This window comes from Peromyscus eremicus, chromosome 22, assembly GCF_949786415.1.
Source record: "Peromyscus eremicus chromosome 22, PerEre_H2_v1, whole genome shotgun sequence".
NCBI lineage: Eukaryota > Metazoa > Chordata > Mammalia > Rodentia > Cricetidae > Peromyscus > Peromyscus eremicus.
In genome coordinates this window covers 35,228,264-35,244,587 of record NC_081437.1, presented here as the reverse complement: position 1 = coordinate 35,244,587, position 16,324 = coordinate 35,228,264, and the positions used below count along the sequence as shown (strand labels likewise).

General features: G+C 51.3%; 1 protein-coding gene across 1 annotated transcript in view; it reads left to right on the top strand.

The window, feature by feature from the left end:
- Nucleotides 1-16,324, top strand: part of Greb1 (growth regulating estrogen receptor binding 1) — a 69,148-nt gene that overhangs the window by 9,878 nt on the left and 42,946 nt on the right. Inside the window, exons 4-8 of the mRNA XM_059248189.1 lie at nucleotides 6,299-6,481; nucleotides 8,104-8,247; nucleotides 10,321-10,449; nucleotides 13,933-14,046; nucleotides 14,399-14,542. Of these exons, the coding sequence (XP_059104172.1) occupies nucleotides 6,299-6,481; nucleotides 8,104-8,247; nucleotides 10,321-10,449; nucleotides 13,933-14,046; nucleotides 14,399-14,542 (714 nt within the window). The remainder of the gene's footprint in view (nucleotides 1-6,298; nucleotides 6,482-8,103; nucleotides 8,248-10,320; nucleotides 10,450-13,932; nucleotides 14,047-14,398; nucleotides 14,543-16,324) is intronic.

Sequence of the window (16,324 nt, the reverse complement as noted above, 5' to 3'; positions counted from 1 at the left end):
ATATACCTGGGAAGTGAACCCTTCCACCGGAAGCTCCTGGGTTGGTGTGGAGACACAGGCGAACGGAAACAGTTTGGTCCATGGGGTCCATAGAGTCAGTAGAAAATAAGCATGCCAGCAAACCTAGTACCCAGTCTTGTGGGCGCATTGTGCCCTCAGAAAGTTACCAAGGTGTTAACATGGACTATTGGTGATGGGAGGGTGTTTTAGTGGCAGCCAAGTTCAAGCTAGGCCCTGAAAGATTAGTAAACATTTTCTAGTTGGAAAACAGTAATAACAGTGGTAGCAGCAACACACTAATCTTATTGAAGACTCACGGGCCTGAAACTGTCCCAGGACGTTGAAATAACAAGCAAGGTAGAGACACTGTCATCTAGCGTTCATATGTGACACCCAGAAGGCATAGACTATCAGAGGGTCCCCCAGGCAGCATCTGGGAGGACTTGGATCTTGAACCCAGATGATGTAGTCCTGGTTTAGGGAACCATGGTATGGACACTCGGAGAGATGTGTGAAGCTGGGCCTTCCTTTGGGTCCTGCAGGACAGAAGCTGGGAAGCCACCTTTGGCCTTGAAACACAGAGGGGAAAGAGAGCAGAAGACCCCCATGTCCTCTGTCTTCAGCGGCTCCCCGTGTGGGGTGCAGCAAGCAGGTGCTTGGTGACTCCTCCCTGCCGGGCTTATCTGGAATCAAATCCCACCCCCCATGTACTTCATCTAAAGTTATTCCCGTGTGTGTCTGTCTCTAAAAGACAAGGACAGTTTTGTGGAAAGCCAGAGCCGTGACCCTATCTAAAAAGTTTAAGCATTCTTTAATATTGTTAAATACTCAGTGAGTTCAGATGTTATCCTATACTCTTTTTTTTTTTAACGTTGGTTTATTAAACTCAAGACCCAATCAAAGTTTTCTTCCAGCATTTGGTTGATTTATTTCTTCTCATTAGCGTTTTTAATATGTGTTTATATTTTGAGACACAGTCTCACGTGTTCCAGTCTGGCTTCAAACATACTATATAGCTGCAGAGGACCTTGAACTTCTGGTCTTCCTTTTCCATCTTGTCCCTCTCCTTCCCCTCCCCTCCCCTCCTCTCCCTCCCCCTCCCCCTCCCATGCTGGGACACAGGTGTGCATCCCTGTGCCTAATTTTATGCAATGCTGGGATCAAACTCAATGCGTCACACACAGCAAGCAGACACTCTGCCTCGTGAGGTACATCCTCAGCTCTTGTCTTCTTAAAACTATGTGTCCCTTCTCCTTTATTCTCTCCCTTCCAACGCATAGTTTTAAGAAATATTGGTAGAGTTATGAATAAGGCAGTTAGGGGCTGCAGAGATGGCTCAGTGGTTTAGAGGGCTTGCTGCTTTTCCAGAGGAACCGAGTTCAGTTCCTAGTACCCATTCCAGGTCCAGGAGATGCAATATCCTCTAATGGTCTGTGTGGGTACCTGCAACATAAGACATCCCCCCCCACAACATGTATGCACACACGTAAACAAAAATAAGAAATAGCCAGGCGGTGGTGGCGCACGCCTTTAATCCCACCACTCGGGAGGCAAAGCCAGGCGAATCTCTGTGAGTTCGAGGCCAGCCTGGGCTACCAAGTGAGTTCCAGGAAAGGCGCAAAGCTACACAGAGAAACCCTGTCTCGAAAAGCAAAAAAAAAAAAAAGAAACAAAGAAATCTTCTAAAGGTAAGGCAATGATTGTAAGCTCTCTGGGAGTCTCACATATAACTGGTTTTTATCATAAAAGAAACTGAGGCATGAATGAGTTTTGAGCTGAATATAAGACCTACAAAAGCAATGATGTTCTGATAGAAATTCCAGGCCCTCCACATTGTACCCCAACAGCTTGCCTTGGCCTGTATCTCATCTGGTTGGTGTCTATCTGATTCAGCTTTGCTTGCTTCCTCCACACAAGTAGAGCGTTCCCGCACGGGACTGGGATTTGTCCCAAACTTCAAGGTGAAACTCAGAAGTTGTTGCTCCCTCCTTTGTGGTCAGAACACGCTCACATCCGCAAATGTGACAGGGAACGTGGGTTTCGTGGCCACTCCTGTCTCCCGCAGGGCTAGCCAAGAGCTCTTCTTTTGATGGTGACTCATTAAGAAAAGTCAGATGTTAGCGGGAGTCCAGCCCATTCCTGACGGTTGGATGATGGAGACCCTCTCTCTGCAAAGGAAGTAATCCTGGAAACAAGCCTAGACATTCCCCCACCCCTCCTCACCCCTGACCTGCCCTCCCACCCTGCCCCCCCACCAAGCCATAACGCTGTGTGCTTAGACACCACCTACCAAGTCCAAAAGAACCCATGGTGGGAGCTTCCGGGAAGAATCAGGTCGCTTCAGTCCTGGAAGGACGTTGCGGCGTTTATCCCTGTCTTCCCTTCTGTCTTCTGTGACTGGGCGGCGGGAACCCAGAGCAGAGTTCCTTCTTATCTCTTGCCGCCTACCATCTCCTCGCTCCCACTGAGTCTAAGCGGAAGGAGAGAGGACATGACTCTCCGAGTCAGGGACAGGTTAGCTATCCAGGAGACACCTTAACCCTTGTAGTGTTCCTATGGGGCGGTTTTGTGGAGGAGATGGCACAGCCGACTAAGAAAAGCGGGGCTCAGCCGCCCACCACCACCCCAGGCCGTGGGTAAGTCACTCCTCCACGCCTTGATCCCCTCACCCGTAAACTGGAGACATCATGGGTTATTTTGCGGGGTTCATGAGCTTCAAAGGGGAGTGGTAGACGCTGGTAACATAAAGAGCTCACACACGCAGCTTGACACATGGTGGCCATGCAATAAATACCAGCTCCTGTCGTGGCGTTTGCAGATGGTGGAAATGAAGCTCAGAGATGTGTAGGAACCTGCCCGATAAACTTGAGTCAGGACTTGAACCCGGGTCCTGTTGACTTCTGTGTTCCTGCTTGCTTGCTGCATGGGAGAGGCGGTCAGGGGCTTCTTCTCCATAGGTGGGCATGTTTCACACAGCGGCCTGCACGTGCAGCGTCCATTTGGGCATGTGATGCTTAAATAGATAACCCTCTAGTTGCCAAATCAGATCCACGGGATGATCCCAGCCAGGGTGTTCAGGTGGTTAGAAGAGGGTTATTTGTACAGGTCACTTTGGGTGGGAAGAATAGTCCCTCCCTTTCTGGCCTCTGTTCCCAGCAGGAGTCTGAATCTTTAGTCCTGATATCTCCTTTGCTGATGAGACTTATATAAACTTCTCAGGCCCGAGGTTGATTCCCAAAAGCTATGGCTCCGTGTTGTACCCTTTCTTGAAAGTGTTCATTGCCCTTCAAGGGGTTTCCCGAAGTCTTAGGATGACATCTGCTGCTCAGCTGATGGTTTGTACCACTCCTTTCCTCCAGGCTAGGTCCTGGGCGCTCACCCTGGCTTCCTTGCTCATCCCCCAGCTGCCTCTTGGGACTGCTATGTCCCCAGCTGGAAGGTTTTACTGTTGTGGTCTGCTTGCTGTCTGTAACTGTCCAACTGTCCGCTGTGCAGCTGGACCAGGAGCAGCATCCTTTCACCTCAGAGTCACCAGGGAGGACCGCTCCACATGGCTGAAGTCACTTCCCTGCTGGGATGGTGGCTGACACCACAAGGGTCCCATGTACATGGTTTGTAGCCTGGATAGCTGGTCTCTCAGCGTCCTTGACTTTGAAGGTCCCGTGTCTTGATCCATGTCTTTTCTACACTCAGGCTTAGAATTTCTCATCAGGAACCCAGGACATTTTTTTGGGTTGTATTCTTGGGCGCCAGTTGGGCTGTGTGTGTCTTAGGGTTCCTAAGTTGGAGGCCAGTGAATAAATAGCAGTGTTTATTATTAATCAATTGGTTAATTATCCCTCTCTTTCTTACCTTCTTGGCAATGTTGTTATGTGGTGCTCTCCATCAGCACACGTGTGCTTACATCGATCCATCCCCACGTGTATGCTGTCCCACCAAAGCATGGCCCTTTGGAAGGGCAGGAAGAGTTATGGGGGACAAGACATACATTTCCTTGATGCTGAGCACCTTCCAGGACTCTGAGCAAGATGAGTGAGTGAGCCTGGGAAAGTGCCAGTCCCCTCTCTTGAGTCCAGGAGCCGAGTACCGAGGAAGGGATGGACATGGGTAGGAGGTTTGCAGAGGAAGAAACTGAGGCAGGGGCGGGGTAGGGGTAGTTGGAGTAGGTGGGTTAAGAGGCGCCTTGTCTCAGTGAGGGGAAGATGTAACTAGAGATGGGTGGAAGATTCCACAGCCTTTGGGGCCTGTGGATCTGGACTTCACCCTTGGGTTGCAGGTAAACGCCGTTCTCTGTGTCTCTGTTCCTGCTGATTTCACAGGAATGTTTTGTTTTCCGTGGTGACTGGCAATGGGATCAGTTAAGCCGGGTGCCCTCTGTACTTGACAGTGAATGGTACAGTGTCCCCGGCCACCGTGTGCACGTTAGCTTCCCCCAAGTCCCACTCAGCACTGCCCACATCCGAGCTGCCTTACCTGTTCACATTGGTACAGCATGAATCGGATTCGGATGACTAAGTACTCTGTACCTATCCCAGCCAGGCTGAAATTTTCCCTCGTTTCTAAGGCCTTTTGTAGAATATTAAAATGCAGGTTGGAGATTTTGTGCAGCGTGGAGACTTCTCTGGGGCAGTGTTTTTAACTTTCACCTTACCTACTGGAAGTCTTCTGAATACTAGCCAGAGTCCCCCCGGGACAACCTGTATATGAGCAGTGCTGATATATTGAGATGTGTGGCTTTTCTAGCCTCATGCAAAATGACCTCTGGAGACCACCAAGCACCAGGTATGATAAAGGAAGTCAGTGTGGCTCTGCCTCAGGGTCTCCCTTGACCCAGGACCTTGGACTCACAGGAGCCAGGCCTGCCATGGACAGAGCAAGGTTGTCTTGGGATGGCTTACACAGGAGCAGCGGTCACATGGAGAGGTCAAGTTGTTACCGGTCTCTTGTCTTAACCAAGGCCTGGGGCCTGTTGGTCACCTTCGTGTTTTGTAGAGAGCCTTTCAAATGCATGCTCTGCATGTCCATAGCTCATAGGAGGAGGTTTCTCTCACTCCCCAGGTGGCCTGCACAGGGCCACAAGCTGGCGGAGAGGCCTGTCTATCGAAGCAGGAAGATGACCTGCCCTGACACAGCCGTGTTCTTGAACAGTGTCTCCACTCTGCTGGCTGCTGAACTTTAGGTCCCACTCCCAGGGTCCCCACCGTGTATTTGGTATTTTTTTTTTTTTTTTCGAGACAGGGTTTCTCTGTGTAGCTTTGTGCCTTTCCTGGAACTTACTTGGTAGCCCAGGCTGGCCTCGAACTCACAGAGATCCGCCTGGCTCTGCCTCCCGAGCGCCACCACTGCCCGGCTGTATTTGGTATTTTTTGATCTGCCTGATTGACTGACTGAATAGGCCTTTTCTGGCCCTTGAAAGTGAGCTCTGTGTACGGCTTTTTCTTTGTTACTTCTTAGCATTGGGTTTTATTATGACGTTTTCTTGCGTGTCTATCTTGTCTTTTGCTCATATTTGTGCCCAGCTACCCTTCCTGATCCCTCCTCCACCCCCCCCCCCCCCCGCTAGTTCCCTTCCTTCTCTGAATGGTACCCCTTTGTTATGTATCTAAAGTGATGTGTATTATGTGTATAAGTATAGATCATATAAGTCACATATACTTATATGAGAAAATCCTGATTTTGAATATCAGAGAAAATAGGTAATATTTTGTCTTTCTTCCCTCATTATCCTCTTATTCCTCTTCCCCCTCTTTTAAAGCCCCATGTGTACATATATATGCATATGTACATATATATATACACACACACCCATCCACATACAGAATTATATACATACACATATGTTTAAAATACAGATTCTGCATATGAGAGAAAAGCATGCGATGTTTGTCTTTCTGAGTCTACTTATTTCACTGTTAACATAATGATCTCTATTTCCATTCATTTTCTTCCCCCCATTCAAATGATACAATTGTGTTCTTCCTTGTGGCTGGATAAAATTCCACTGTGTGTGTGTGTGTGGACTACATTCAAGCACATGGAATTTTCAATATGCTCCCCCCCAAGAGGGTGAAATGTCCCATGCTTGCCCACACTCACGTCTGTGGCCCAGTCTCTTTCTTCCTGTTCGAGGCAAGGTAGTCTTGACTGCTCAGCCCGATGACCATGCCTGTGGCGTTCTCTGAGTGATGGTGTGGGGGGTGCAAATGCTCAGAGTCCTGATGAGCTGTGACCGAGGACGAGGCTGGAAGGGAGTGGAAGGGGAGACAGAGAGGCTCATGGCTTGCTTCCTCCCGCCCAGGTTTCTCTGGGAACTGTGTTGGCTGTGGGAAGAAAGGCTTCTGCTACTTCACCGAATTCTCCAACCACATCAACCTGAAGCTGAGCACGCAGCCCAAGAAACAGAAACACCTCAAGTACTATCTGGTCCGGAACGCACAAGGGGCACTGACCAAAGGGCCTTTGATTTGCTGGAAAGGCTCGGGTGAGGGGCGGGGCTTGAATCTGGAGGGGAGGGGGTGGGGAGCTGGGAATGTACCCCCAGTGGGCATTGTGGGGCTAGGAGGGGAGGAGGAGGGACTTCTGGACAGTGGTATGTAGCAGGAGGGCAAGTCCATGGCACTGAAGATGTTCCTTGGTGTAAGCGGCACTCGGTCAGCTTACTGTGTGATAGAAGTACCCCACGGGGCAAACACTAGCAGAGGGTCACCCAGTGCTGAGCCTCTTTTTGGTAGGTATAAGGGACAGTGATTTTATTCCCAGGGGACATTTACTGCCTCGGGATGCTTTTGATCATCATGTCTACAGGCTGCTGTTAGCCTCTAGAATACTACTAAAACCCCTCAGTGTGTAAGGTGGTCCCCAGCAAGAGGATACGATTCCCCTAGTGTCACAGGGATGCCACACCATCACCACCTTCTGCATCCCTGAGCTCTGCTCATTGTGACCAAAGAGACCAACTCTGGGTGCCGGTCCCCAGGGGTGAGCTGGGCTCTGGCTTTCCTAGGAAAAGGCTGCACCGTGGTCTTCCTTAGTCTCCCCTGTATCTCTCCTATCAGCTAAGGCTTTGGCGGTTTTGAGGCCTGCCCTGGGGGTGGTGGTGGTGGTGGAGTGTGTCTGAGAAGGAACTTTCCAGAAATGTCCAGGAGAGCTGTCTCTCTGTCCCCTACCTTTCTGCATCTTCTGGAATGTTCCACACAGGGTCTTTGAGTGGAAGGAAGAGGTCTCAGTTGTGAGGGACTGCCTGAGTGCTATTCCTCACTTCCCCTCCCCCTCATTTTCTCTTCTTCCTTTACTGTATACTGACCCTTTAATAAGTTCCTGCCATGCTCTAGTCTCAGTCCCGAACCCTATGGATGAAGCTGGCCTTCCTGTGGGTCCAGCTCTCTATCCTGCTCACAGGTTAGAGCTGCTGCTGCAGGCAGTATTTATAAGAGAGGACGGTGTTGGGGAGGAGCGAGGGGCTGACGGTCTGTACCTGGGGGCGTCACCCTGTGTCTCTTGGATGTTAAGCCCAGGGCTCAGAGAGCTCAGTTGCATGAAGTATATTTCTTGTTTCCACCGCTGGGCACTCTTACTCTGTCTGAGGATAGAGCCACCCTTTGGCAGGGAACCATTTATGGAACACGGCATCTCTGCCCTGCAACACACAGAAACAGATTAGTGTGACACTGGCATCCTTTATAGATAGATGCTCACATGCCCCATGCTCATGTAGACAGCTCCACTCTAGGAAGTCATTCTGCAGCTATTGGCTAAGAGCCAGTTAGATGCCACCTCTTCTTCCTCCTCTCCCTCCTCTTCTTCCTAGTCTTCCTCTTCTTTTTCTTCCTCTTCCTCTTCTTCCTCTTCTCCTTCTTCTTCCTTTTCCTCTTTTCCTTCTTGCTCTTCTTTTTCTTCTTCCTCTTTTGCCTCTTCCTCCTCTTCTTTTTTGTTTTTTTTTTTTTTGAGACAGGCTTTCTTTGTGTAGCCCTGGCTATCCTGGCTGTAGACCGGGCTGGCTTCAAACTCATAGAGATCCATCTGCCTCTGCCTCCCACGTGCTGGGACTAAAGGCGTGCGCCACCACCACCACCCAGCCTCATGTGTGCTTCTTGCCTCCGTTAGAGTTCAGAAGTCGGCAGAACTCCACCAACACCTGCTCCAGTGCCCTGTTCCCACCACTGGAGAGCTCGGGGTCTCTGACTGCCTTCCCCGGTGAGCCCGTTCATGGGACCAACTCCAGCGTTCCAGTGGGAGCTCAACAGGCAGGTGAGAGTACCCAGGGGTGTCCCGGGTGCTAATGCCATGCACCAGGAGCCAGCATTCTAGAAAATAAATAAAGGGCATACTTTGAGTCTTGTCGTTCTGTGCCATTTTGTAAGTTTCACTTTGTGTGATGTGGTTCTATGTCACTTTGAATCTGCAAGTTTTAGCAACATGTCCATGTTGGCTTTCATTTGGAGAGCTTGCCTGCTCTTCTGTTTGATAAGGAATGGGATAATCCCAGTGTTGGGATCCTGCATCCCCAAGTCACAATACAGAGTTCAGTGGATGCTAAGTATCAAGCCAGCATTTCAAGTGGATTTCTAGGAGGGGCAGAGATTAGATTCCTGTCCTTTATCCCATGATGAGTGTGAGATACTCTGCATGTATCTCACTAAAGCTCGCCATGCCCTGGGAATAGTGGAATGTTTGGAAAATTAAGGCTCCATGGAGACTGAGGCTTGCCCAGGACCTCACAAGGAGGACTCAGGGGAGGCAAGTTTGTACCCCAGGTGTTTCTGTTTTATACGCCTGGCCCTGAGCCACACAGATGACGCCTGTAAGTAAGTGTGGTTTTCGTTGTCCAGAGACATCAGCTTTCCTAAGGACTCTGGGAGGCCATTGATGGTTTTTTATCCCTCCTGCCCAGAAAGTCAGTGTGGCACATTGCCCTGGGAGTGAAACCAGTGTCCTGGGCTCTGTAGACCCATCAGTCACTGTCGCTGGGACATGCTGTCCTTCAGGGGCTCTAGACTCCCTTCCACAGGCTGGCCTCTGTCCTCTTCCTCCTCTATGTCTTGGCTCTTCACTCCCTTTGCCACTGTGGACTGGGGAACCCTCAGTTTGGTGTCCAAGCTCCTGGTGTAGACACCAGCGCTGCTATCCTTGGCTGATGATGGTGCAGTTCACTTAATTCCTGGAACTTAACTCTGTGTCTCCATGTATAAACCTGGGGGCAGGGGGGGTGTCCTTTTCAGTCTAGCTCACAAGGTGATTGTAAGAACTAAATGAGATTATAGCAACAGCAGGCCCTCATGGTACTTGATCCGTGCCAGCTCTGTCCCATGCACTGGATGTCTACCCCCCGGGTCCTTCACACAGTGGCTCTGTCAGCTGCTATCATGACCTCCATTTTATGGAGGGGACATTGAAATTTGGAGAGCTACAATGTGTGTCTCAGGTCACAAACTGAGCAGCCCCAGAACCACACTGTAGCTGTCACACGGGCCACTTCATGGAAGCCTTCCTACAGTTCCAGGCAGCATAGGCCTCCTCATGGCGCCAGAGACCACGGTTGCCCCCAGCATTAGTCTCAAGACTTAGGAACCTTGAACCCCCTAAGTAGCTAGCCCTGACCCTGTCGGCAGCCAACCTGCCGGGCTTCTCCGCTGTGTTTTGATACAAACTGAACTCCAGAGGCGGAGGAAGGTAAGAAGCAAGCATCTCAGTTGTGGGGCTGCAGGTTAGGAAGTCCCCGCCACACATGCACCCCTGGACCTTCCCTTACCCACGCTAGACCCTCTGGGGTAAAAGCCGAAGGTTCATGTTCATATGTATATCATGTTCATATGTCTCCTCACATGTTCACGTGTGAGCAGGAACATGCATGTATTTCTAAGTGTGCATACGTGTATTTGTGTATATTGGTTCCTTGTACATTTGTGTGTTTATTAAGTATGTTTCTGTGCACCTATCTGTATGAGCAGGAAAGCATGCATATGTTCCTGCATGCATACTTGTACATATGGGTACATGCATGTGAAATCAGAAGTGAGTTTGCATTCATATGTGTGCATTTATGTCCACATGGGCCAGAATGTGCACACAGGTGTGCATGTGTTTCTGTATGCACATCTGTGTGTGTGTGTGTGTGTGTGTGTGCAAATGTGTGCAAATGTGTACATGTGAATGCTTGTGCATGTGTGTGTGTGTGTACATGTGTGTGTCTGTCTGTGACAGAATCAACATGTCAGAAACCTGCTTTCTTGATGGGACTCACCAGCGCGGAGCTAGTGTGTCTGCCTGGTTCCGGTGCGGCCTGTGGTATGACTGACCCCTTTCCATCCTTTCTGTTTTCAGGACTGGCCTCTGATCACCCCTCAGGGACCACAGCCACAGGTCCCACCGTCTTCAACGGCAAGGAGTCCCCCAAGCACCCACAGCTGGCCAAGAGCGGTCTGTCAGTCCCGCCTCGTCCCTCAGGCTTAGGTAGGGCTGCTGTCCTGGGGGTGCTGGAGCCCTTCCAGAGGGGACATGGGACCTGGAGGCTCCAGAGTCTCATGCTGTGTTGGTGAGGAGTGTGTGCTGAGGGCCAGTGAGGGCTCTGTGCTGATGGCAGGTGACCTCCCTTGAAGCAGGTGTCAGGAAGATTGGGGGTGTCGGGAGAAGATGATGTCAGAGCAGACACGTACGAATCCAGAGCCCAGCGCTGTCTTGTAAGGCAGTGGACCTTGCAGCCTTCTTCAGCTGCCCCTCCTGTCCTGGGGGGTAAGAATGCCACCCCAGGACAATAAGAGGATCTCCCGCGGCTGCGTGCCGTGGCTGCACATCCGGAGCTCACTGATTGACACTGGCTACTGTGGTCAGTGTCAGCCCACCATTAGTCTGCCCCGTTAATGCCTGGGGGAGGTGATAAATGAGAGGGGGGAAAGGGGGCAAAGAGACTTGGGGACCGTGCTCAGACTCCCACCACGCCGTCCCTAAGAATGCTACAGCAAATCTTCTCTGCTCTCCTCCCCTCCCTGCAACCCCCGCTCCCAATGCACCATGCCAACTGTGTGTACACAGCTGAGCTGGAGCTTAGGTCCGAGACATTAAATTGGAAAGGCCCTTAGAAATGTCCGTCCTGGGGATGCAGTTGCAGATCCTGGGTAGAGTGTGTTTGCCTGCGTTTTATTTTCAGCACTGAGGAAGAAATGGGTCCAGAGAGGCACCCTGGGCTGGACTACACCTCTGTTGTGCCAGAAGGCTTCTCTGGCCCAGATCTGTCGATTGTGTAGCCATTTGCTGAAGGAGCAACGCCCCCCGCCCCCCAGGAACCCCCATGAATCCAAGGCTCTCTGAGTCTTGACAGGCTTTCACATTCTGGAACTTCTATCAGTTCCCACCCCTTCCCTCAGGCCTCCCACCGTCCTCTGGTGGCTGTTTCTTCTCCGGGTGCTGGGTGCAGGGCAGGGCTGAAGAGTGGCCCTTGGTCATCAGGACAGGGAGCCCCTTGCTGTCCACGGAATCTTCCTGAGCTCTGTGGACACTTAGCCCTCACCCCATACAACAATGCACCAGATCCTCTCAGTCTCGGGGGCCCTAGGACCTTGGTTTTGGGCAGGTAGCCTACAGAAGCTCCTTTAGGATTTGTCTAGAACTTTCCAAGCCTATTTTGTGGAGGTGTGGGGAATAGTTTCCTGCTGGGATCTCAAAGGCCTTCTAGAATTAGTCCCTTGAAGTTCATTCTCCACCTTTAGCTGTTCACGTCCTTGGTGGCCTCACCATGATGTCTGGGCTCCGCCCTGTGGCTCAGTGCTCACCTTACCTCTGTTAGATGGCCCTCTAGAGCTCATCAAGGCCATCACTCCCCTCCCACATTGCTCTCCCTCTCCTGGCGGGGGTCCCAGCCACCCACTCTAATCTTTGACTTTTGAAGGTCCCTTGCAGTCCCTAGCACCTGGTTCTGGGAGAGCCTGACAGAGGGAAAGACAGAGACACTGGCTGACCTGGGTCACGGAGTTGAGCACAGGCATGTGTCGGGAGTTACCATGCCTTGGCTGTCCTGGGGACACTCCAAAGCAGGGTGCTAGAAACTGCTCCTGATTGAGTGAGGCCTGCTCTCGGCGAAATGCTGCCCCCTGGCGGAGGACGGGAAATAGGAGCCTTGTCTCAGAGGAGGGCTGGTCCTCCCAGGAGGAGGGGACAGGAAGCTAAAAGTCCCGCAGTGAGTGAGCTGCATAATGAACCACCTCAAAAAAAAAAATGCCAAGTAGGGTTCCCTCTAGAGACAGAGAAATAATTGGCTCACACCATGGTATGCTGTTGTCCCTGGTGATGTTGTGAGACCACCTTCTGGCTTAGAACCCAGTAGAGACATTTCCGGTTGACTTAGAGTAGAAAGGGATGCCTGTAGATCTCTCCTGCATCCTCAGCTCCAGCCCCACCCTCCTGTAGTTCGGGACCTCTTCAGAGAGGAACCAGGTCCTGTCTCTGAGAGCTCTTTCCCTGCTGCTGGGGCCAGTGTGTGGTGAGGGGGACACCTGATGCAGAGGTGACAGCCCTGCCTTTGAGGGCAAAGACACCTGCTGGTCTGAAAGCTCTTCCTAAGCCAAGTAGTTCATGTCCTTTTACCTTTGTGTTTGCTTGGTTTTGACTTTGTTTCCATCCACTTTGGTCAGTCTGAAGACAGGTAGCATTTGAGGTTCCTTTCAAGGGACTCTACAGCGGCCATTCTCAAAATGCTGCTGCCTCAGAATAACCTGGGCGCTTGTGACAGGGTGTGTGCTCTTCCTGTGCCCTCAGGGGCCCCATGTGGTAGCTCTAGGCAGAAGGAAGGGACAGCCAGGTCTGTGTATGTTCTCTGCCTAGGCTGAGGGAGACATTACCCTCAGCCCTCCGGGCTCCGCTCTGACTGTAGGTTCTCATCACCCAGGAGCCCCGGTTATCAGAATGACCCATTCCACAGTGCTGAGCTTCTCCAGTTCCTCGGAATAGGCTTGCGTTCAGGCAGGCAGGTTTTCGTTTGCTTGTCTGTGTTTAAAGGCAAGTCTCACTGTGTAGCCCTGGCTGGCCTAGAACTTGCTACATAGACCAGGCTAGCCTTGAACTCCATACAAATCTGCCTGTTTCTGCCTTCCGGGTGCTGGGATAAAAGGTACGCACCGCCATGCTTGGCTAGATAGTTTTTAAAGTGTCCAGGTGAGTTTAAAGGGCAGCAAGTTGAGACAGGGCCATAGAGATGTGAAAATTTGTGTCCAGATTTTTAAAGAAAATAGGGTAGCCATTGGTACTAATTTATGAATAGTTTTGAGTCACGAGCACGTTGATATCTAGAGTGGGCGGGGATGACTCACAAGCGCCTGTGGGTCCAGCTTCTGTTCTTGCTTTTTAATATCCGAAATTAGCTTTCCAGATTGGGTGGGAGTGAGGGTGGGGTTGGAGGCGAGGAAGGGGGTGTGCAGGTGGATCGGTACTGCCCTCCAGTGGCAACACCGTGCTGGTGCACTGAACGTTGGCTGTGTAGGTGATGCTGTTGATGCTGGCAGAGGTGGCAATGTGTCCCTGGCTAAGTGTTTTGTTTAAGCATTTTACATGCATTTTCTCTCCTTCTGATCCACTTTCTCAGTAGATTTTATTATTATTTAGGCTCTTTTAAAAGCCCAAAGAACTCAAACTTGGAGAAGATGCAGCTTAAACCCAACCTTGGAGCAAAACATTTATAAAAAGTGACAGGATGTTTCCTTTTGCTTTGATCCTTGACTAGAGGTTTGAAATCCATCACTAAGCTGTGTGGTTTTAAAAAATACCAGCGGTTGGGGGTGTAGCTCAGTGGTAGAGCATCTGCCTAGCAAGTACAAGGTCCTGGATTTGAGCCCCAGCTCTGTAAATAAAACGAAAACAAAACAGATAATGCTCTCCAAATCAGGGGAGAGTTTTATTGACTCCAGTTCCCAATGGCGGCCTAACCGTGCTCTGAATATTGTCTAGGTATCTTGCCAAACTCCGGGCCTCCCAAAAAACGCCACAAAGGGTGGTCCCCGGAGTCTAAATCAACCACGGATGGTGGCTTCCCTCAGGGCGGTGGCAATAAAGCTAAGCATGGTAAGTGGCTGGAGTCTTGCCCAAACCCCAAAATTGGGTGGTGTGGCCTGATGGTAGCATGTGTGCATGTGTGCAAGTGTGCAAGTGTGCCCATGTGGGTAGGTGGATGAGTGAGGGGGTTCTGGGCAGCCAGGCTCTGGTATAGCGGAGGGACAAGCAACCTCTCTACCACTCTGTGGCCTGTGTGCCAAAGAAGACTGTGTCTCTTGGTGGGGAAGTTGGGTGAGCTCACAAGTCTTGTGAGCAGGGACTTGGGCCAGGCAGCAGTTTTGTCCAGTGAGTAGATGTCGGGTGGACTGTGGACAGATACCTCATTTGCTAAGTTTCACTAATATACTTGCTGTGTTTCTAGAAGGTACTGGCATACCCTGCGTGCCCCAGGCTGGCTTGGTGGGGCCAGCTTCAGTCACCTTCCCGGTGGTGGCCTCCGGTGAACCAGTGTCTGTTCCCGACAACTTGCTGAAAATATGCAAGGCCAAGCCGGTGATTTTTAAAGGCAAGTACAGCTGTGCACCCAGCTGTGGAGGTAGGGAAGTCTGTGAGGAATCCCACACACAACTGTGACCTCATTTCCGTCCAGCTCCAAAGGCTTCCCCGTACCCCCACCCCTGAGCCAAACTAAAAGCTCTCCAGGGCAAGAAAATGGAGTGGTCCCAGTCTCTGGATTGCCGAGATGACAGAGCAGGTTGGTTTGTCCCAGCAGACATGTAGTGACTCTACGCCATGACAGTTGTTTGCTTGTTCGCCGTCCTTTTCTTCAGTCACAGAACCCCGGGCTATAGTTACCCAGCTAGTGTGGAGCACTGAGGATTGGGGGGCGGGGGACAGGGACAAAGTACCCCATGGCTTGTTCCATAGTCACCCAGAGCCATACACTCTGATTTGGATTAGGCTGAGACAGGTCACTGCCATAGCAACATTAAATGAGATAGGATTGGATCTCCTCCGTGTGGTGGCTAGGGTGTGTTACCTGGAGGTAGCCTTTGTGGCTCTGCTAAAGAAATCTTCTTGTGGTGAGCTGGAGACTCTGAAGTGGGGAGCCGCTGTGGGCAGGTTCGGCAAGTAGTGATGGAGGAGATGAGGTGTTAGGGACCAGATATATCTGCTTCCTTCATTGTACATTTGACATCCTGCTTGTGGGAGGAGAGGCGGGAACATGGCGGGAAGATGGCAGAGGCCTCGTTTGCTTTGTGGGACGGGGGGCTGCTTGCTTTCCAGAAACAAGCCATTGTCCCCAAACCCAGGAACAAAAATAACACACGGTTCAGAAAGATTACAAATTTGACCTTCAGTTCCTCCATGGGGCCCTGAAGGCCCGCCCTCTACCATGCTATGTCTTCCTTCATGCTTTTCTGTGGGTGAGAGAGGCTGAGAATGTGGAGCTGGGGCAGGCAGCAGGACTCGGGGGTGGACGCCAGCATCTGTGCTGACCACAGTCTTCGTAGAAGGAGTCCCACACACCCTCATCTCACACTGAGTGATCCCAGAGGACAGGCTCTCTTCTTTGCTCAAGTATGCTCGCTTCTCTGACCCCCCCTCCCCCAAGGCTCCCAGGCCCAGGCAGTGACTCTGTAACCTAGCTCTCATCCGGTTCTAAGGGGTTTCCAGGAGCCTCGGGCATGGCAAGCACGGCATCCCCTTTGTGAAGGTATTGCATTGCATTGTGGTTGCAATGCCCCTCGTTAGCCAGCACATGGGTGGACGCTGCTGTCTAGTGGTGGGCCCTGGAACCCCGACCCCGGCATCTGAGGGGAGTGAACAGAGATGTGAATTCACAGGTCTGTCCCGGAGTCAGGACGTGCCTAAATTCTGGACCTGGAGCTGTGGGTGTGGCCAGCACGTGTCTTAGCAAATTGGTCCCACTCAAGTATGAGAAACATTTTTTTCTCAAGACGTGGACCATGGAGCGCCCCTCCCCATGATGCCTGTGTATAGCTATACATGGTGAGATTGGGTGTCGTTTTGATGACAAAGGACAACATCTATTCACATCACGCCCTGACCATTTGACAGCTCCCCATTGTGCAAAGGCTTTGAGAAGGTCAAGTTCTTGCTTCGGGTCATGCAGCTAATGACGGCAAAGAAGGGATCAGACCCTTGCTTGGGCGGTTCTAACCCCAAGAGCTGCTGTCAGGTCGCTTCTGACACCCTCTCCAGCATCGCTCAAGGTTCTTCACTCTGGGTCTGGACACTGACCTGTTTTGCTAGCTCTGCTCACGCTAGCACCTAGGGGGGTGTAAGGCTTGGCCCTGGGGACACAAGGTCTGTTCAGGAGTCC